The sequence below is a fragment of the Penicillium antarcticum genome (genome assembly GCF_028974205.1).
Source record: "Penicillium antarcticum strain IBT 31339 chromosome Unknown utg000005l_segment0_segment0, whole genome shotgun sequence".
NCBI lineage: Eukaryota > Fungi > Ascomycota > Eurotiomycetes > Eurotiales > Aspergillaceae > Penicillium > Penicillium antarcticum.
Window position 1 is genome coordinate 435,391 of NW_026695303.1, and position 21,291 is coordinate 456,681.

Below are 21,291 nucleotides of genomic sequence, written 5' to 3' on the forward strand. Positions count from 1 at the left end.
GATGGCACTTCTAGCCCAGCAGAGGTCATCGGGTCTCAGATCCATCTCGCGTCCTGTAAAGCCAATTTCTTCTCCCTTTATCGCTATGCAAACGCGTCACAAATATTGCTGCTATTGGGATCAGGATGCTGTGCAGTAATTTCTGGTGTAGCAATGCCCCTGGTGACCATTGTATTCGGGGCTTTGGCAAAAGAATTCATCAATGGCGATGAGAAAGCGCCGCAAGATGTTCGAAACCAAGTTCAACACCTCACGCTCTATTTGGTCTATATCGGTAAGCATTTATCCGAGTATACTTGATAAGAATACTGATATATGCTCAGCAATTGGATCTTTTCTTACAACCATGATCAGCACATGGGGCTTCGATGTTGTTGGGGAAAGGATCACACATGAACTTCAAGAGAGATATCTCTCTTCTGTCCTACAACAAAACATCGCCTATTTTGATGTCCTCGGAACGGGGGAGCTCACTTCATCCATGGACCACGACATGCAATTGATCCAGGCAGGACTTTCACAAAAGGTTAGCTATATCATCTCTGGCATATCTGGCTTTGGGGCAGCCATAATTTTTGCATTCATGCAAAATCGGAGATTTGCATCTATCATGATCTCACAACCTCTTGCTCTTGTTACGTGGGTAGGGGTTATGGGATACTTCTTGAGCATCACGCAGAAGAGAGGCTTGAGACAATACGCCAAAGCCGATAATTTGGCACAGGAAGTGCTGAATGCAATGAGGAACGTTCTTGCCTACCGCAGTCAAGAGAGATACTCCAAAAAGTTTTTTGATACTCTGCAGTGTCCAGCTGCACTGGAATTTCGGGAACGTTTTATTTTCGGTTTTATTGTCGCAGGCTCTTTCACGACTTTGCATTGGGGCAACGGGTTGGGTGTATGAATAGGTCTCCGCTTTTCTTTTTCATATGGATATCTACTGATGATTTATCTTTAGTTCTGGCAAGCCAATAGACTCTTCCATCAAGGAGTCTGTACTGTTTCAGAAGTGTTGGTCATTCTGTATGCAGCAATGGTTGCAGGTGGAATGCTGTGCCAAGCGTTGCCATTTGTTGTCGATATAACACTGGCAAATGGAGCAGCCCGTCGGGTGTTCTCAGTCATTGAACGTGTTTCGCCGATAAACCCAATGAATAAAATGGGGATAATACCATCTTCAATTGGTGAAATTCAATTTGAAGACGTGAGCTTCACTTATCCCTCGCAGCCCGAGAGGACTGTCTTGGAAGGGGTCAGTTTCACTGTCCCGCCAGGCCGCACTATGGCCTTGGTAGGACCCTCGGGCTCTGGAAAATCCACAGTCTTTGCCATTTTGGAAAGATTATATCTTCCATTCAATGGGACTATCACCTTGGGTAACGAACCACTCGAGAATATCAATGTTGCGTGGCTCAGGTCCCAGATTGGGTATGTCGGTCAAGACATTACTCTGTTCGATGCGTCTATACATGACAATATCGCAAATGGTCTATCCATAGCTGAAAATGAGGTTAGTTGAAGCAGTCAAGCTTTGACGGAACATTTACTAACCCGAAGAACAAGACTTTAGAAGAATCGGCTGTCCGAAGCATAGTCATCCAGGCTGCTGAAAAAGCTCAAATCCACTCTTTCGTAATGGATCTTCCGCATGGTTACGACACCGTGATTGGGGCAAATGGGTCGAGCCTATCTGGCGGACAAAGGCAAAGAATTGCCATTGCACGCGCCATTGTTTCGCAGCCAGCGATCCTACTCTTGGACGAGGCTACAGCTGCTTTGGACAGTCAAAGTGAGAAAGAGGTACAAGAGGCTCTGAATGAAGCCGCTTCAGGACGAACCACTATGATAATTGCTCATCGACTGTCAACTGTTCAAAATGCCGATATAATACTTGTCCTAAAGGATGGCCATATTGTGGATCAAGGTTCACATGCAGGCTTGATGAAAACTTCCACGACGTATCAAGAGTTAGTGAGACACCAAGCATTTCGCTCAGATGACCGACCAGTGAAAAATCTAAACTGCAAGTTACCATACTCTGAGAAAGATGTCGAAGAATTGGATGATCTTTCCGTCCCTGTTGATGGAGTCAAGTTGCCAGAAGGTGCGCCGGTGTTAGCATTACGACCCAGCAATGGCGCCAAGCATGTTTGGCATCTCAACAAGCCAGAGCTATCTTACACCATTGCAGGTGTTGTTTTCAGCATTTTTGCAGGACTATCTTATCCAATCCAAGCAATTTTCTTCGGAAACGGCGTCATATCAATCATCAACCCTGCTCTCAGTACTGGCGGTCACAATGTGCAATTTTGGGCATTGGTATATCTTATACACGGGATCGTTGTGTTTGGTATATACTGTGCGCGAGGATATTGTTTTGCAATGGCAGCGTCGCAATTAAATCTTCGAGCTCGGTCAAGCTTGTTCAAATGTTTGCTGATGAAGGACCTCCCATTTTTTGAAAAGAAGTGCCATTCAACCGGGCAATTGGTGACCTTTCTTTCGTCGGGAACAAATAAAGTCACCGGTGTCTCGGGTACGTCTGTTGGTCTTGCAGCAGAGAGCATCGTAATGCTCGCAACAGGAATCATTGTTGGATGCATTTTTGGATGGGAGCTTGGTCTTGTCTCGACAGCTGCAGTACCATTGGTGGCACTCTCTGGCTTTCTGCAGTATTATATTGTGTCGCAGGTGCAGAAGCACGTCAAACGAGATACCAATGCCGCGACCATTGCGCATGAAGCTTTTTCAGCAATCAAAACCGTTACAGTCCTTGGCATGCAGAGGACCATCCTTGAAGCCTTCCGAAAGGAGATTCGAAGAGAGAGCCAGGGCAGGTACTGGGTCATTTCTGCAGTTATTTATGCATGTACTCCTATGCTTCGCGTGCTAAGCATTGCTTTTGTGTTTTGGTACGGTGGAACGCGGCTGATTGCAACAGGCGAGTACAGCATCCAACAGTTCTTCATCTGCTTTGCAGCAACGGTGTGGGGATCACAGTCTGCCGCTGCTCTTTTTGCACATGCTCCAGATCTTGCGGGTGCGTATGCTGCTGCCAATCGATTAGAGTACTTGATGCAGCCCAGTGGTTCACAATGTTCGAAGAAACAAGACAAGGTCCCCAGGCCTGCGCCGGGCACTGTCGAAGACCTTGCTTTGCAGCGCGTAAGATTGAAATATCCGGCTCGGTCATCTCATATGGCATTAGACGATGTCAGTTTCGACGTTCCGGAAGGAGCATTCATCGCTCTTGTTGGGACCACCGGCAGCGGCAAAAGCTCAGTGATCAATCTTGTGGAGCGTTTTTATACGGCCGAGTCTGGGAAAATAATTTTAAGTGAGAAGGATATCAGGGAGTATGATCAGGATAGCTATCGTCAGTACCTGGCGCTGGTTGACCAAAATCCTTGTCTGGTTGGGGAAGATATGCGCGAGTGCCTGCAGAGTGATGAACGGGTCATCTCTGACGATGAGATTCTGGCAGCTTTAAAAGGGGTTGGACTGGCTGATTTCGTGGTGAGTGGTGCTTGCTTCCAGCTGGTATTCTAACGTGCTGACATATGTGCCAGCTTTCCCTTGCTCAAGGCTTGAGTACCCCCGTCTTGGCCAATGGATCAACCCTTTCTGGGGGACAGCGCCAGCGCATGGCGATTGCCAAGGCCCTTTTGTGGGAGCCAAAGATCCTGTAAGCATACCCGTTCAGGTGTGTTGACATGCTCTAACACTTTTGCAGCTTGCTCGACGAAGCCACCTCCGCACTGGATACTGCATCCGAAATGCTCGTCCAAGAAGCACTCAAGCACGCGATGAAAGGCAGAAGCACGATTGCAGTTGCACATCGACTGAAAACAATCGTTGATGCAAGTAAGATATTGTTGTTTGAGAGTGGACGAATCGTGGAGCAAGGTACCCATGATCAGCTGATGCAGCTAAGAGGTAAATACTGGCAAATGGCCAGGTTGCAGATGCAGATGGAGGGAGAAGACTGAGTCTGGACATATAATGTCTGTATATATCTATGCATACAACTGGAGTCTTGAAAAAAAAGTAAGAGAAGACAAGTACTTCTCTTGATGTCACGACGATCAGTCTTGGCAAAGGCCCTAACTTTCCGCCCCCTACACTCTGATCTCCTAGCTCTGTACTGAGCTCCTGAATTATGTCACTCATTCAATCTTTTCTGAAGGTCTTGGTTCCTTTAATAACAAGTGCCCTGGTCCTCGCATTCTGGAATCGCGCATCCCTGTCTTCAGTCCCAGGGACCACAACAACAGTATCCGAAGAGCACAAGCCGATAATACCTTCCTCTGGAAGCTGGGGAACATGGTTCAATTCGCATCAATATACCCAGCCCAATACTTCTCAAGCCTCTGGAAAGGACTGGAACATTTTCCATCATCTCGGAGGTAATGGACCCTGGGTTGAGAACATCCATGAGAAAGCGGCCTCCAGACTTGAAATCCCAGAGGGCTGCTCAATTGATCAGGTGCACCTGGTATGCTTAGTGTCCTTGGTTCTTCTCTTTTCTCATTAGAGAGATTGGTTTGCTGATTCCCCCTAGATATCACGACACGGGGAGCGATATCCCACGCGATCTGTTGGGAACCGTAAGTCTACCGATCATTGACATCTCCCTTTTTTTAACTCACTGGAAGAGTAGGCCATTTGATGTTTCTCAGGCGCATTAAAGACACTGGTTTTGCTCTAAATGGATCCCTTGCATTTCTCCAAAACTGGACCTATATCACGGACGACCCTGAGAATGACTTTGGTGAATTGACACGTACAGGTCCATATGCTGGTACCTTGAGTTCGTTTTCAAAAGGCGTTCAATTTCGAACACGGTATGGACATCTCATTCCCAATAGTATTCAAACACGGCTGTGGGCAAGTGACTCAGGCCATGTGATTGAGACAGCCCGCCATTTCGCCTCTGGATTCTTTGGTCTAGACTGGGAAGTATCTTACAAAGCAGAGCTACAGATCATACCAGAGACTTTCGAGCGTGGTGCAGATACTCTTACTCCGGGTAATACCTGCCATAAGTACCTCGAAGATACCATCCATGGCCATGATAATGGCCAAGAGGCGCTTGCGCGTTTCCAGGAAAGCTACACACCTGCAATTGCGGATCGGCTCATGCATGAAGGAAATTTCGGTCTCAAAGAGCTTTCCAGCATGGAAGTATACGCTATGCAGGAAATGTGTGGGTTTGAGATAATGGCTCGAGGGTCGAGTCCATGGTGCCAGGTGTTTACCGAGCAAGACTGGCAACACTTTGAGTATGCTCGTGATCTGATTCATTATTACCGTGCCGGACCATGCAATCCCTATTCTGGTGCTATGGGATGGCTATGGCTGAATGCAACAACCGGATTGCTTCGCGATGGGCCGGAGGCTGGCAGTCTGTTCTTTAGCTTGTGAGTGAAGTTGTGCTCTAAGGTAGGGAGCTATGCTAACTTTATACTCAGTGTCCATGATGGTGACATAGCACCTTTCATCACAGCTTTGGGTGTTCTTGGGAGTGAAGAACATCTTCCTATAACTCGTGTTGTAGCAGACCGTATGTGGCGCACTTCTTCCATTTTACCTATGGGTACAAGGGTTACGCTTGAGCGAATGTCTTGCTCGGCAGCAAATGATCAGTCCTATGTTCGAGTCAACATCAATGATCGCATTATGCCGTTGCCATTCTGCAAGTCAGGTCCTGGGGTGTCCTGTTCTCTTGGTCACTTTATGGACTATGTTCACCAGCGCAGGGCAGAGGTAGGGCACTTTGCAGAGGTGTGTGGTCTACAAGGAGATGCAGGAAGCATCTCATTCCTGCACCAAAAATAAATCCAAGAAAGCCACTGCGTGTTGTTTGAGTGGTGATTCGGATATATAATTGTGATACCCAACGATAACGTAGAAAATTTGAACATCCAGCTTGAAGCGAATAAGCCAACTTCACAATAACAATCACACTTCATCTCGAGTTAATAGGAAAAAAAAAAGAATAAAAGAAGACCAAAAGTGAATGCGTTCATTGTGCAGACACGTGACCGTATCCCGGCGAACCAATGTTTACCAAAAAGTTTGGCTTCCTCCTTCGATTACTTTGCTTTCGCACTACATCAACTTCTGGGGGATTTTGCTGTCATACCTTCATCAGTCTTTACTGCACATCTCAAATTTACATATTTGACTGCGCCCACCATGGAGTACCACTCCGTCCCACCGGAGGAGCGCGCTAGGGACGAGCAGGGCAACCTCTTGCCCTGGGGCTACGTGTACAAAGAGTACGTCAGCTTTGAGCTCTACCATTTCAATTTGAATATCCTGACTGATCAATTTTAGCGAAACTCGCAACCCCCGACGACCAGCAGAAGAATCAGGACCCTTTGGCAAGCGAAGAAACGCTCGATACCAAAATGATCGATCGCGCACACGAACTGGCACACCCGCGGCCAGGCGAGAGAATGCCAATGTCGCTGAGTTCGATCGGTTATTCTCAATGCAGCAACAGGACGTAGAGAAGATACAGGGTCTACCCAAGTCAACATCGTCATCCAGCCTTGACAACCCACGAAAACTTTCCGAGAAGGTCGCAACCGAGTGTATACTGTACGGATACAAAAACAAGGACAACGAGTGGAAAGTTATCAACAAATACGAGCAAATCTCGCAGGGCCAAATTTGTGAAGACTATCCGCGCAGTGATCCCAAATCTGCCACACCCTACTCTCAGATGCTGAGCGGCGGCGACGTCGTTATCCGCACGAATCTTTCCGCCGACGCGAATCGCAAGTCAAAGCGCTATGCCGGTGGCTACCATTGGATCAAGGTTACCTACGACTCGAGCCAATCCGCAGACCGCGCCTGTTTCTATTCACCGCAGGAGATTGATGGACATATCGTGTACTGTGAGCTGTACAGCGGCCATGGACCAGCTGAAGATAGCCCCATCCCTGTGGGCTCTGCGACGAGCGATCGCCTTCACAAGAGGGGATCGCGCACCCTGACCACCTCACACTCGACTGCATTCCTCTCCAACTTTAGCAAGGACCAGGACCGAATGACCTTACCCCGGTCTTTTGCCATGAACAATCTCTCCAGCGTCCCAGATTTACCAGAAGAGAACTCGCCCGAGTCCACCACAATCACAGACAATACCATCGCAGCCACATCCTCGACGGTAACCTCCGCAACCGCCACACCCTTGCTAAACACCGGCGGCTGGAGCACAAGCCCGACGGAAGCCGGCCCTTATACAGGCGCTTTAACAAGCCGCAGTCTGGCAACCGACAGCTCCTCTATGCGCCAGCGCCGCGCCTCCGCTGCCGCCCTCAACCCTACAGAACCCAACCCCGATCACGAATTCATGACACACATCCCCACAGTCCGCCGAACCAAGCTGCGCCCGTTGGCCGAAGCCCTCCCTCCCCAGCCAACACTCACAGAGCGTGTCCTCCGTTCCATCCCCATCTTAAGTTGGTTCACTGGCGACATCGTGGGCGAAGGCCCACAACTCTGCGACGACGGCACATTCGACTGGGACAAATCTGGTTCCTATTGGCGTTTCTGGTACACCATCGATGCATTCTTGGGTACGGATCTGTGCGGCATGAAGGAAGATATCTGAGTAGCTACATAATCCGATCACTCTGTCCACGAGTCACGATTTAGGTGACTAGTGGAAACTCCACACACTTTTCATAGATATGACCATTGTACTCTAGTTTACCAATGAAGTCCTCGGCAAGATGGTTCATTATGTTTACATAAGATACAGAAAGTCCGTAGGAATCATAGCGGAAACTGTAGATCCCAATGGCAATAAATCAAGCTAAGATGCAAGAAACAGCTCCAGTCTCACATCCCAAGCCCAACCAAACCTGAAAAAGCACAAAAAAAAAAAACAAAACAAAAGCAAAGCAAGAAGGTGAATACATTTCATTGTGATCATAGACCATAGTTTTTAAAGTAAAGACTCGGCGTGTTCTATTTATTCAACCTTGTTCTCGAAGTTCTCGCCCTCAACAAGGTCGGGGATATCATCCTCCTCGTCGTCCTTCTTATCACCCTGCTGCTTCTGCATGTTCTGGTAGCTCTCAGCGAGCTTGCGCAGGGAAGCGAGGGAGTCGGGGCCGAGCTGGTTGAGGATGTTGGGGACGAGCTCAGTGAGCTCCTTCTCCTCGCCGTTGCCGTAGAGGGCGAAGGTGTTGGAGGGGACAGCGCCGTGAACTATAAGAGGGATATGGTTAGATTGGGTTTGAGGGTTGGATGTCACAGCTCAGCTGGAGCTGTGGGCGTGGTTGCAGCTGGTCCAATGGAGCCTCAACTTACCACGGGGGTTGGCGAAGTGGATGACGTTGCCATCCTCCTTGAACATGTTGACCTCCTCAATGCCCTGGATGGGCTGGACGTTCAGCTTCTTGAGAGCGGCCTGGAGCTTCTTGTCGTCGGCGCCGGAGTTGCGGACAACCTTCTTGACCTTGCGGCGGGGAGTACCCTTGCCACTATGAGATTGTTAGTCATGAACAGCGGAGAATGGTGTTGCATGTTGAAAGTGGGAGTGGAAGGTGGGATATGCCGGTCGGAATCTTTCTGAAATGGAAGTGGGGTCTGGCACGGATGAGAAATCGAAAGAAGATGCTCGGTCGCCAGAACGGATTCCCAACCCAGGCGCGGTGTGAAGATCGGTCGCATCGAATTCAATAACGAAGAGGGTCGTCGCAGGGTAGCCGAGAATCCATCTGACGGCCAACAAAGTCGAATCCAAGCAGTCATTCCCAGTCGAAAATTCATTCCGTCGCCAATTCCATCCCATTCCATCGAGGTGTGTAGGTGTTGTAGAGAGTCGGATGATGATTTCAGGAGACGATGTATACATACCCTATCGAGGAGAATATCGTTAGCTATCAAATCCCACACGTTGACCGGCCATGCCGGATAATCTCGAAGCACCGAAGCTGTAGATGAAGTCTAGCCCAGCTCCCACGCAATCGCAGAATGGAAGCTTGGTATAGACACCAGCTTGCATCTTCGACGCTTGTCGAAACGTTCAAAGGAAGAAGAACATACCAATGCGCACGCTCTGCTGCATTCTAGCCAACTTTGCCTGATCCATGATGTCGGGTGAGGGGTGATCGCCTGAGGAGGATTAGCCGATAGTTCCGAGGGCAATAATTCAAAGAACAGTAATTCAGTGAATCAATGAAGTTGAAGTCTGAGCATACCGATAATAAAAGGTGGATGTGAGAGGGGGAGATGGGAAGTGGAAGAGTGATGATGCTCCGAGAGTTTTGTGTGGGGATGGGAAAATCGCTTCGCTAATGCGACTGGGGGTGATGAGCAGTTTACAACTACAAATATGTTGTTTCTTCAGTTCTAATGGTCTGTACTACAAGATTACAGCGTTCTGGTCATGATGGAAGGTTTTTGTTTCTCTTGTGCGTTTGTGGGTGGAGGATGTGAAGGTGAGGATATACTCGGCTAAACCCTAACGCAGAGAAGACACTGCAGGAAGGGAGAGAGATGTAGACATTGTCCAATATAGAGGAAGACAATATAAGAGGCTGTCTACACCTCATCTATCACTCTTTCTACTTCCAACCATCTCCATCCAAACCTCACGGAGTACGTCAATCCAATCCAGGCTATATCAAGCTATACCCGAAACGGAAACGGATAGCCTCACATTCATTCCTCAACTCACGCAGCAATCTTCTCTTCCCAATTATTATAATACTTCCGCCAAGGATGCTTCTCAACAAACCCAAGCATTCTCTCAATATCAACATTGGAAATTGGCGCTTCAAACTCCTCCATCTCAAGCGTAATAGGCGTACCAGGCGACTGAGCCTGCAAACCTCCCTAGTCGGACTCTTAGTAGCATTGAAAACCTGAAATCCAAGCTCAGAAGTCTTCAAGCCAGCCTCACACATACCCCCAAGGTCCCGGGCATCAATATACGACCACCCATGCACCTTCCACATATGCAGCTCATGAACATAGCTGTAAAAGATGGATCATTGTACTCATGCGGCTCGATAACACGCCCAATGCGCAGAGTGTAAATAGCAGCCCCGCGCAATGCTCTCATTGCATAGTTGCGCAAAGGCATGGATCCGTTGGGGTTCACGTCCAGATCTTCATGTATGGGAAAAGAAGGGAAATTGGCGTCGCCCTGTGCGAATGAGACACCATAGACAGCTACACTGCTTGCTAGGATGGCCGGGAAGTATGGCCGTGATCAAGCTTATCATGATGCCATCGTCTCTGCGTATCAGACACGAATATATGGCAACGTGTCGGAGATTGTAGATTGTAGGTAGATAGTTATATCACAAAACGAGTGGAATCATACGATAGAGGCCAGTCCTTTCACAGTCATTTGAATGATCTGGATCATCAAACCGAGGCACTCGAAAACGGGACAAAGAGGTGAAGCCAAGTCAAGACAAAAATATTAAATCAAATGCTACATATATAGATATTCAGTGCTTGGAAACCTCGGCTTCAGTCCAATCCCAGAGTTTGCTTGCAACATCAGCTTTCTGAACGAAAGCAGCGCCACCGCAGCGATAACCGACCGGGCTGTAGTAAGCGCCATTAACAAGCTTGTCTTTCTGCGTCCCAACCGCCCAGAGAGAATTAAATGCTCCACTGGTGACAGTCCGGAAGAACATAGAGCCAGTAGCCGTAATACTGTACTTCAACATCCAGCTAAGATCCTTGGTGTGTCCATAAAGTCCACTATCAACTGCGCCGGGATGCACAGCAACAGACAAGATATCAGGATAGCGACGGGCCAGCTCAGCCGCAAAGAAGATATTAGCAGCCTTAGAAGCACCATAACGGGTCCAGGTACTGCCAGCCAACAATTTAGGCGTCGAAACCATATCCTCAAACGTCGACGGTCCGACCACATGAGCTGCCGAAGCCACAGTCACAACGCGGACATCGGGGGTCTCACCCTTGGCGCGGTCTTGATCAACGGTCTTCTGCAGCGTTGGTAGCAGCAACTTGGTCAGCAGGAAGTGACCAATATGATTTGTGCCGAGCTGAACCTCGAATCCTTCCTCCGTCTTCGTAGGCGGGTTCCCCATCGTCCCCGCATTAAGGATGAGTATGTCCAAGCGATCGCTATCAGCCTGGAACTTGTCTGCGGCGGCGCGGATCGACTTGAAGGAGGAGAGGTCGAGGGGTAGGTAACGAATATCCGCTGGCGAAGATAATTGGCCTTGGAGGGATTCGATTGATTCGCGCGCTTTGCTCTCAGTGCGAGCGGCCATGTAGATTCGTGAGGGGCGGTGCTTGGCGAGCTGGAGGATGGTCTCTTTGCCTATACCGGCGTTGCCTGTGAGAGCGAGTGCATTAGTTAGTTGTGAAGCCGTAGATAAAAAGAGGGAGGGAGTTACCGCCGGTGACAAGGACGACCTTGCCATCGAGATTGCGGATGTCGCGATCTGGCTTGAAGGACGCCCCTAGCAGACCGAAGGTGGCCTCGTTCAAGGTCGGACCGAAACTCGAGAGAGTTTCACGGGGATGGCGCAAGCCATAGGTTGCGAAGCCTGTTGTTGCTGCTATATCACGAAGATCCATGGTTAATCAGAGTGGAAGGGGAGGAATTGAAGTTCCCATGGTGAAGTCAAGCCTGAGCTCGGCGTTCGTCACATGTAGTAAAGCTGCCGAAGTAAAGAAGCGAAGAAAGCCATCTCGACATTTCAGACTGGACCAAGTCACTCCAGTCGTGTAGATGTACAGTAACAATTGGATATCCATACATCTTACCTTTCCTGCATATAATTTCCATGCCAAGTCATTCATCCCAGCCCTGCCAGCCCCGCCTACTCAATAAATCAGTAGCGCATGACTCCCTGCATTACTCTCCAATAAAAGGGCCATTGAAAGTATTTCTCCTTTATCCTCCCTCTTCGATCCCATTGCGCCCGTAAGACAAGTAAAGCCACCTCGAAGTCGCCGTTTCCTTGCATGCCAAACCCCTCCAACTTCCATTCAACACATACAAACCACAAAATGCGCTTCCTCTGTCTACACGGTGGTAGCACCAACAGCGAGGTACATATTCCCTACGAGCTCCACACTATCCAAACTTACAAACAGCAGATCTTCGAAATCCAAACCGGAGGCCTACGCCAACAACTCGAAAAGAATGGCCACCGCTTCAAATTCATGAACGGCAAACACGATGCCCAAGTGGAAGAAGGTAGACACCGCACCACATACAACCACCAGACCAAATAAATCTAACAACCCTAGAACTCGAAGGCGTAGTTGATGGCCCCTTCTACAACCACTACCCCAGAGGCGACAACCCCCCAGCCTCAACAATCCAAGAAGCATACGACCACACAATGCAATTTATAACAGAACAAGGCCCCTTCGACGCAGTAATGGGCTTCAGCCAAGGCGCAGCATTGGCCGCCTCACTGATAATCAACCACAGCAAGAAAAACCCAACCAGCGCGCCGTTGTTCCGGGCCGCGGTGTTCATTTGCGGTGCGGCGCCGTGGGACAGTGCTGGTATGGAGCATATCCTGCCGCGGCCGGATACATATCCGATTAAGATTCCCACGGCGAATATTGTTGGCAAGCTGGATTCGCTTTATGGGGAGGGTGTGCGGTTGTTTGAATTGTGTGAGCCTGCAAATGCGGCTTTCTTTGATCATGGGTCTAAGCATATGGTTCCTTTTGATTTGAGGAATACTGAGGAGATGGTGCGGGTTGTTGAGGAGACGGTTAAGAAGGCTATGCGGGGCTAGGAGAGGTGATTATTTGAGGATGAGGATTGATGAGAGGACGGGCTATTGATTGTCAGTGGCTTCATGGTATATTGATATATTTCACATGCATCGATAGCAAATCAAAAGCCAAATCAGGCTGGTATCATTCAATGCTGCTTCTCTGTGTACTTCTGCTGTTTCGATTGATATCTAGACCATACGATTGCAGCAAGTAGCAATGCAAACCCGATAATCAAGATGGATCCCCATTGACTAGTTCCAATGGTCCCACTCTGGACTCCATGATCAAGTCATAAACCAGCAGCAGGGCCATCAGCCTCAGCGGGAATGTACTTCTCAAGGAACTTCTCCAAGTCATCGATCTCTGAAGGATCAGCCGAGTGACCAAGACCACTATAAACAAGTTAGCAATCACTCTAAACAAAACCCAGATTTCACATAGCATACCCATAGGAGTTAAAATCAACATCCTCAACACCAATCTCCTTCAACAGCTCAGCAGACTTCTTTCCAAACCGGAAAGGAACAATCTCATCGTCAAGACCGTGACCAAGGAAGAAAGGCGTCTTGTTGTTGACCCACTCCTCAGGTAGATAATTCTTGATCCGATCACTGAGAAGCAGGTAGCAAGAAAGTCCAAAGATACCACCCAACTTCTCAGTATTGGTCAAACCAGTGAACACAGACATGGCACCACCCTGTGAGAATCCACCCAGGATAATGCGCGACGCCTTGATGCCCTTGTCCATCTCTTCCTTGATCAGGCCGTTGAAGTATTCGCGGGAACGGAGGATTCCGGTCTCATCTTGGGTGCGGACGGATTCTTCAAAGTCGAGCTGTAACAACAGAGTGTGTTAGTTGGTGTTCGGGTTTCGTGGGTGGGTCGAAGGTGCGCTTACGTCGCGGCCGAGCTTGGTGATGTCGTACCAACCGGGCATCTCCATGCCGAAGTTCTAAGTTCGTGGGGTTAGCCATTGTATCTGTGAAGGATATGATTTGGACATACCACTGTAATTGGGATGTCGGGGGCATTGGGGAAGATGAACTTGGTCTCTTCGAACTTGCCGCGGCGGCGCCAGTTCTGGGCAAGAGCCATCCTGTTCGAGAATCCAAGGTTAGACTCAATCGAATTATATCGACACGGTGGGAAATCTGTGGAACATACCATCCGGCACCACTGCCATCAAATAAAGTTAGTCGATGCCTACCTTCTCGCGGGGGACTGTCTTACGTGTCTCCCAGCCCGTGGGCCATGATCACCGTAGAGGTGTGCTTTTTGAGCGCAGGAACGACAAAGGGTCTAGCAGGCATCTTGAAATGAATATGAAGAATCTCGAATAGGAGAAGAAGGATGAAGGCAGAGAGAATGGAATCTGTTATTTCCCCCACAATTCTGCCAATATCGTTATCGCCGGTTCACCGCCTATTTTACACTGCCAGCCGAGGATCCAATCGATATATACATTTCTACAGCAAACATTAAACATTACATCCACACATAATAGAGATTAGCCCCGCCCCGTCAGACGATATATCTCACCCTTAGCTGACTCAATGAACGCATTAACAAGACCAACCTCAACAACACTCTCCTGCCAAGAAATAGCAAGCACCAAACACCCATCACCACCAGTAACAACAGAAACCTGGAGCGCATTACCCATCACACTAGCACATTGGGAAAAGACCATACCCTGGATATCAGGCACAGCAGGATCTGTCTGAGGAGGAACAACCCCAATGTTCGAAACCTCGAAACTCTTATCGCGCTCTAAGCCGACCTTGGAAAGACACAATTCCTGCTGATAATCATCCACGAATTGAAGGAGATTGATACTAGCATCTTTCCCTTTCATCTTCAAAACCGAATTGATAGTATTCCGAGACCGGCGAGCCTCAGCCCAGGGGAACATATGATCCGATGAAGGGATCGTGGCGTCACGTGTATATTGTTCCTCGTAATCTTGGACCCAAACGCCCATGCTGTCGTCCGTAATATATTCTGGTAGCCAGCGCCGACAAGATAATGCTCCGCTGCAATTCAGCTTTGAGTATTCAACTGGGAGATGCGTGAAGAGTGAGCGGGCGACGAGGGTCTGCAGGAACGCAGTGATAGTTGTATTTTCCTGACGACAGAGATGTCTCAATGCCGTAACTATAGTTTCAGAAAATGGAACCAGTCGTAGCCGTGTCTGTGTTGGTTTGCGGATCTTGGCACCTGTCCATAATCCCTCATCTCTTCGCGAGTAGATCTTCGCTTGGAAGAGTTTCTTGGTGAGATACCACATGGAGAGGTTCATTGAGTGGATGGTCTCGATATTAGGAAGCATGCTCTTTTGCGGCGGCGTGATGACAGTTTTAGGATCATCTGATGGAGCAGCGCTTAAGGCTCGCAGGAGGGTTTGATGAAATGCTTTCCCGGAAGTCCCATCGCCAATGGCATGGTGATATACAAAAGCAGCAGTGAAATGCTGTTTATTCCCTGTATCTTGGAGAATACACAATCTCCACAGCGGATCCAGCGCTTTGAAAGGCAGATTGTGCTGCCCCGCCAGGAGGGCTTGCAGGTCCAGATCAGGGGTTGGTTCACCATTAGCTTCTGTGCCTAGCAGACTAGGCTGCCGGACCTTGAAAGAAACAACTTTATCTAAGTCGATCTGCGGTAGCCGGACAAAGTACGGGTCTTGCGTATGATCATCTGCCACAATGGCGGATAACGACGGGTGCTCTGCGATTGCGGCTTCGCATGCTTGATACACATAGTCCTTGATAGGGGCTGTGAATGAATTTGGGAGAGTGTACGTTGCTGATACTGCAACATTCAAGTAGAACCCCACTTGATGGCGCGCTGTTGAATATTGTTCCAATCGTCCTGACTCTTGTTAATGGACAGAGTTCGGTGTTGTATCTTCGGAACTCTTTCCGACTTACCAACTGGACGCAACCTTTCCAATTCGTCCATGATCGTGTGTCACAACCCTTGAAATTGATTTCTCCAAGGTCTGCGGAAAAATAAACACGTCTAATTTATTTTCTCGGTTGCTTGTGTCTACCCGCACACGTGACGTTGTATAATTCGGTAGAGCCGGGTCAGAAGCGTATCGGTATACGCTGAGTGCGTGGATTATGCAATTCGAAGAAGAAAAATTGAAAAAGTAGAAATTCCATTCATAGAAGCAAGAGTGACAGAATTGAGTAGAGAGCCAATAAATGCAAGATATCGTAAATCAGGCTTATGCATTCATCACTTAACTCCGGTAAAGCAAAGAGAAGAAAACACAATATAATTCAACTTTTACAAAACAGCCAGACCTCCGACCAGAGCGGCACCGAGAACACCCCAAGCAGCAGTCTGCATAGGCACAGCAGCACCCTTGGAAGTGGAAGTGGAGGCAGAGTTGGTAGTGGAAGAACCACTCTGTGCCTGACCCTCACCTGTAGATTCGTTGGCATTGCGGGCAGCAGACGAAGCAGGGAAGGCAGTGGCGGCGAGGTTGGTGTTGTTGCTGCAAGCAGAGGGCTTCTCGTAAGTGACATCGGCGGAGAATTGGACGTCGGCGCACTGCACAGGAGGATGTTAGTATCTCCGAATGTGTCACAGAAGGAAAGGAAACATACAGCGTAAAGACCACCCGAAGGATCGCCATTGGTCTGAACCTGAAGGGTAGCATTCATCCCGTCGGTAAGGTTGCGACCAATGAGTTTCTCAGTGATAGCAACGTGAGGCAGACAGAACTCGCCGAGTCCATTGACCTGGAAAGTAGGAGTGAGGACAATGTTGTAGTTGTCGCCGGGGTTGCTGCCGAGAGAGAGCAAGACCTCGACGGCAGTCTGGGCATGGTGCATCTCCAAAGCAACGGGGAAAGAGCCACCCTTCAATGGGAGCTTGGTGCGGTTGGAGGACTGGCTCATGCCACCGCAGGGGAAGTCGGGCATGGTGTCCTCATCAAACCCACGGGAGGTGGGGTACATCAGCTTGAAGTGAGCCGCGGCCATTGGCACGACGGATGCGAGGGCGAGGAGAGTGAACTTCATGGTGATTGAGTTGAGTATAACGAAGAGATAGAGAGAGGATTGAGGAGAAAGAAGGTAGAACCAGAATAGGGAAATGAGAACTCTGTTTCTTTCGTACACAAGATGTCGGAGCTAAGTCAGGGTCCACTGCTTATATGGCGTATATGACATCGGCTATCTGGACCCTTTGAGCCCTTCGAGGCGGATTGAGCGCATTTCACTACACGCATTTTCCGTTTTCTGTCTGTTCGCTGCTTTTTTGTTTTTTGTTTTCTCTGCTTCTTTATATGAATCATTGCAAGATTGCACTATTACATCTATATGTATTGTGTCTCTCTTCGCTAGAATAATTCTAGATAACCATGTGGCCGGCATGTACCTACCCGTTTGGTATAGAGATGAAGAGATACCAAATGCGGATAGCGTGGATACACTAGCGCTGGTAATGGAGCCTACCCGACACACTAGTCCCAATTAGGTTAGAAATTCGCTCAAATGTTCTCAAGCGGGATGACCGCGATCGTAGGGCAGAATTCAAGAATTGAGCGAATATTAGAGCGAAAGAATGGTAGAAGCGAATGTCAAATTGTAGGAGAACCAAAGATATTATCCCCGAACGCCAAACGATGCACGCCATTACGCGTAGAAGACAACATATATGCCAAATAAAGCGATCAAGATTTCGTCATTATCATCAACGGAATCAGTGCCCGTGCTCAGGCCAGTGAATAAAGCGTCCGACCGCCAATTCTCCGAGGAAAGCACCTCCGAGTACCGAGCAGAAATAGCCGACGTTCATGGTCATGACAGCCAACATGCTAGAGGGATGTTAGCATCAATCCATAGGTTAAAGCAGAGTAGAAAGGAGGACGTACAGTAGGTAGGATACTCCAGCGATGCACAAGAAGAGCAATGCCCGCGGCAAGTCAACACTGAAGCGCCAAGGAATGGGACCACGAGAAAGGTTATGCACCACTTTGACAGACTCCTCAACACCTTGCGCAGTAATAAGCGATGCGAGCTTTGCATCTGGATCGGTATCGAGGTTGCCAGACTCGGTGTTTTTGCCAGCCACAGTCACATAGCGACGGTTGAGGTGAGTGGCGAGCCAGTGTTGTTCCATGACAGCCTTGAACGCGATGAGGCATCGGTCAATGATAGCGAGGACAATCAGAAAGATACATGTTCCTGCAAATGCACCGGAAGAAGATGGTGTCCAGGTATTGGAGAAGAGTGGTGTGTCGTGGGTGTTTTTGAAGGTCATGGTCATTGAGGTGCTCATGCTGTGAGAGCTTGAGCTAGTGCTGCTACCCATATCCATTCCGTCCATGATGAATTGAGGATTTGAGGAAGGTGAAGAAGTTAAGATGAAGAAACAGAGAAAACATGAAGTTGGAAGTTTGGAATGTGACGCTTTGGGACTTTGAGCAGGTTCCACAGTGGGTCCCGGTGGAACCATGAGATCCACTTACGCCCACGTTGAATTTGAGCAAGTTATTGCTAATCGAATTAATATAGTAATTCGGGTGTCCGTATCTACTTCCGAATTCCGACATCTTTCCTTTCTGCATCTGTCATGATCCTCTGATTGTCAAGATGTCAATGTCAATGGGGGATATGCCCGCGGGCTCCATGGACATGGGAGGTGGAGTCCCCAGTCTATTCACTCTACAGAAGATGTACTGGGCTGTTGTGGGTGCTGCTATCGGCACAGCAACCCTCGTCAACGTGCTGGACCGAATCATCGCTCGGCATCGGTATGTACAACCACACCAAGTCCACGACTAAATTTAATACGAGGCAGTCTGCGAGATTCTTCGCTCACCCCCGCCAAACCAAAATCACTTTTCTTCAACTTGTATGCTACTGCCACAGCGACAGTGCGTGAAGTCAGCTATGCAGCTCCAAAACCTCTCAAAGTTGGAGAATTTACTCTCCATTTTCCGCCACTGGGTCCGGTCCTCATCATGCTGGCCTACCTGATTACAGTGATGGTCTTGTGCTTCTACAAACTCGACACGCTTGATCCCTGGAAATGGGAACAAGTCGGCTATCGCACAGGATTCATTGCAATTTGTCAACTGCCATTGATCTTCCTGTTGGCAGGTAGACAGAATATCATTGGTTTCTTGGCCGGAATGAGCTACGCCAGTCTTAACTGGTACCATCGTTGGATCTCACGGACACTGTGGTTGACGGCTACTATACACATGGGATTCTGGTTCCGCAATTGGGATCGCTGGCATTATATCGTCTATCAACTCAAGAATGATCCCTTGACCAAGCGCGGCTTCGCTGCTTGGATCATTCTCACCTTCATCGTGATCAGCTCTTTCGCCCCGGTTCGTCGACTCAGTTATGAGTTCTTCGTTATCCAACATCTGGTAACATTTGTCGGATTCATTGTCGCTGTATGGATGCATGCACCTACCGAGGTCAAAACCTGGGTGTGGGTACCAATTGGCCTTGTGGTATTTGATCGGGTCGCTCGCTATACCTGGGGTGCGTATGTCAACCTGGCAATTTTCCACCGAAAGAAAACTTCAAATGCTCTCTGGGCGCACTCTGCGTCTTTCACGCCGCTTCCAGGAAATGTCACCTGCGTGACTGTTGAGAATCCTGGTATCGGATGGCAACCTGGTCAGCACGTTTTCCTCACCTGTCACTCCATAGTTCCGTTGCAATGCCACCCATTTACCATCGCTTCTATTCCGGAAGATAACAAGATGGAATTTTTCATTCGTGCAGAGAATGGAGGAACAAGGCGGTTCTTCCGATTTGCATCAAAGAATGATAAAGTGCTGGGAAGTGGCGAGGTATCCCAGCACAGACAAACAATCTTCCTCGAAGGACCATACGGAAGCATGCGCCCCTTGCGTCAGTTTGATAGCGTTGTCTTGCTAGCAGGTGGAATGGGTGCGACATTTACGATGCCCCTACTCCGGGACGTTGTTTCTGCTTGGAAAAAGGAGAGCAATGAATCTGCTTCAAGTCCCACATCCCGAATAGCTGCCACCAAGCGGTTACGGTTTATCTGGGTGATCAAATCGCGTGCTCAATTGTCCTACTTCGAGACCCAGCTACAGTCTCTATTAGCAGATATGGAAGAATCTCGGCGGACACAGCCAAGCTTCGAGAAAGAGCTCGAAGTGAGCATCTACATTACTTGTGATGAGAAGTTGGATCCACCGAATACTTCGGAAGCACCTTCGCTACCCGCGCAGACCTTCACTCAAGATGCATCCATGTTCGATGAGAAGAAGGGCTCCGGAGTGGACCACATCTCCATCCACTCCATTTCCAGCCAGTCAACATCGAACCAAAAGCCCAAGCCCACAGGAACCGGTTGTCTCCCTGGCGGAGGATGCTGCTGCATGACCCAAATCGAAGATGAAGACGAGATCACCAACTGCACATGTACCTGCGCCGGTCCAGCCCCTGCTCAGCCCGAGAAAGTCACAAATGTCAAAGCAAAGACACAGCCCGTTGAATTGAAAGAGGCTTGTGTTATCCGTCCAACAATTGTGTCCGGCCGTCCCACGCCACGCATCATCATCCGAAAGGTCTTGGAAAAGGCCGAAGGCGAAAGTGCAGTTGTCGTATGTGGACCCCGTGGATTAGCAGATGATGTACGCCGTAGTGTTGTTTCTCTTAGCGACGAGCGGGCCGTTCACAAGGGAACTGGTGCGCAGGGAATCTACCTGCATGTTGAGAACTTTGGTTTGTAAGAGGAGAACTATGTTATGATGTTTATGATACTTAGTTATTTGCATGGCGTGGAGTTTAATGGTAGCTCATTCAATTGAAACTTTCTTTTCTACTGAACCACATTTCTGACAGGGGTCAAAAATTTGAGTAAAGTGTTACTGATAAAGTATTGAATGTTCTTTACACGAAACCTTCAATCACGAGTGTACGGCTTCTTGCATTATTTTGGCCTTTAGAAGACCGCCCTCCTTCTCACCTCTTTTTCCTTTGTTTCCAACTGCATCGGCTTGTAAGTATTTGGATGTGGCGGAGAAGGTTCAAACGAGGCGCTGTACCTCGGCAAGCAAACCATGTAGCAAAAGTATTAGAATGGAACGTATCAAGGTTCTTTTCAAACTTCCATCTGCCATATATAGCAAATGACCTAATTCCATGGATTATCGAAAGGCATATATAACGATATAATGAATCACTTCAAAGATTATGTCGTCGCCGTGTCGCTGCTATCCTCGCTCTTTCTTGTCATATCCTCCAAACCTCATTGACTTAGTTCTAGTTGGTATTCATATTTCATCTGAAAGTCTCTTTAAACCCAATAAGGAGACTATTTGAATATAAAAACCTAGCGTAATAATAATGTCCACCAAACCCTCCCAGCACTCGCAAATCGTTATCTAGATCCGCTCATACTATCATCCGAAACCATGAAGCGTCCTCTCATCATCGGAACGTGCAATAGTACGGCACGGGCATACCCCATACAAAAAGCCTCAATCGAAGAGCTATCAATCCTCACCCAAAAGTTCCTCTCTACAAC

The 21,291-nt window shown here is 48.5% G+C and overlaps 8 protein-coding genes across 8 annotated transcripts; 3 read left to right on the forward strand and 5 right to left on the reverse strand.

Moving 5' to 3' along the window:
- Positions 1-153: 153 nt before the first annotated feature.
- On the forward strand, positions 154-7,624 carry N7508_004817 (uncharacterized protein; the record flags this gene model as incomplete). The annotated part of the gene is made up of 13 exons (XM_058462883.1): positions 154-274; positions 324-898; positions 959-1,510; positions 1,564-3,516; positions 3,570-3,685; positions 3,734-3,864; positions 4,254-4,495; positions 4,562-4,607; positions 4,661-5,420; positions 5,472-5,563; positions 5,636-5,784; positions 6,037-6,281; positions 6,340-7,624. 13 exons carry the CDS (start codon positions 154-156, stop codon positions 7,622-7,624), a joined length of 6,267 nt encoding a protein of 2,088 aa, XP_058319361.1.
- A 293-nt stretch (positions 7,625-7,917) lies between these two features.
- On the reverse strand, positions 7,918-11,589 carry N7508_004818 (Nascent polypeptide-associated complex subunit beta; the record flags this gene model as incomplete). Its single annotated transcript, XM_058462884.1, has 7 exons — positions 7,918-8,226; positions 8,329-8,501; positions 9,222-9,323; positions 9,701-9,858; positions 9,932-10,171; positions 10,578-11,344; positions 11,406-11,589. 7 exons carry the CDS (start codon positions 11,587-11,589, stop codon positions 7,988-7,990), a joined length of 1,863 nt encoding a protein of 620 aa, XP_058319362.1. The 3' UTR covers positions 7,918-7,987.
- A 435-nt stretch (positions 11,590-12,024) lies between these two features.
- On the forward strand, positions 12,025-12,770 carry N7508_004819 (uncharacterized protein; the record flags this gene model as incomplete). Its single annotated transcript, XM_058462885.1, has 3 exons — positions 12,025-12,066; positions 12,115-12,214; positions 12,268-12,770. The coding sequence occupies 3 exons, from the start codon at positions 12,025-12,027 to the stop codon at positions 12,768-12,770; spliced, it is 645 nt and encodes a 214-aa protein (XP_058319363.1).
- A 272-nt stretch (positions 12,771-13,042) lies between these two features.
- N7508_004820 (palmitoyl-(protein) hydrolase) lies at positions 13,043-14,063 on the reverse strand (the record flags this gene model as incomplete). The annotated part of the gene is made up of 6 exons (XM_058462886.1): positions 13,043-13,145; positions 13,200-13,588; positions 13,652-13,705; positions 13,759-13,849; positions 13,918-13,929; positions 13,984-14,063. The coding sequence occupies 6 exons, from the start codon at positions 14,061-14,063 to the stop codon at positions 13,043-13,045; spliced, it is 729 nt and encodes a 242-aa protein (XP_058319364.1).
- Positions 14,064-14,260: 197 nt separating this feature from the next.
- Positions 14,261-15,714, reverse strand: N7508_004821 (uncharacterized protein; the record flags this gene model as incomplete). The annotated part of the gene is made up of 2 exons (XM_058462887.1): positions 14,261-15,624; positions 15,684-15,714. The coding sequence occupies 2 exons, from the start codon at positions 15,712-15,714 to the stop codon at positions 14,261-14,263; spliced, it is 1,395 nt and encodes a 464-aa protein (XP_058319365.1).
- Positions 15,715-16,047: 333 nt separating this feature from the next.
- On the reverse strand, positions 16,048-16,787 carry N7508_004822 (putative GPI anchored protein; the record flags this gene model as incomplete). The annotated part of the gene is made up of 2 exons (XM_058462888.1): positions 16,048-16,314; positions 16,371-16,787. 2 exons carry the CDS (start codon positions 16,785-16,787, stop codon positions 16,048-16,050), a joined length of 684 nt encoding a protein of 227 aa, XP_058319366.1.
- A 682-nt stretch (positions 16,788-17,469) lies between these two features.
- On the reverse strand, positions 17,470-18,096 carry N7508_004823 (copper transporter family protein; the record flags this gene model as incomplete). The annotated part of the gene is made up of 2 exons (XM_058462889.1): positions 17,470-17,584; positions 17,642-18,096. The coding sequence occupies 2 exons, from the start codon at positions 18,094-18,096 to the stop codon at positions 17,470-17,472; spliced, it is 570 nt and encodes a 189-aa protein (XP_058319367.1).
- Positions 18,097-18,362: 266 nt separating this feature from the next.
- On the forward strand, positions 18,363-20,494 carry N7508_004824 (ferric reductase family protein; the record flags this gene model as incomplete). The annotated part of the gene is made up of 2 exons (XM_058462890.1): positions 18,363-18,523; positions 18,571-20,494. 2 exons carry the CDS (start codon positions 18,363-18,365, stop codon positions 20,492-20,494), a joined length of 2,085 nt encoding a protein of 694 aa, XP_058319368.1.
- Between the last annotated feature and the right edge of the window lie 797 nt (positions 20,495-21,291).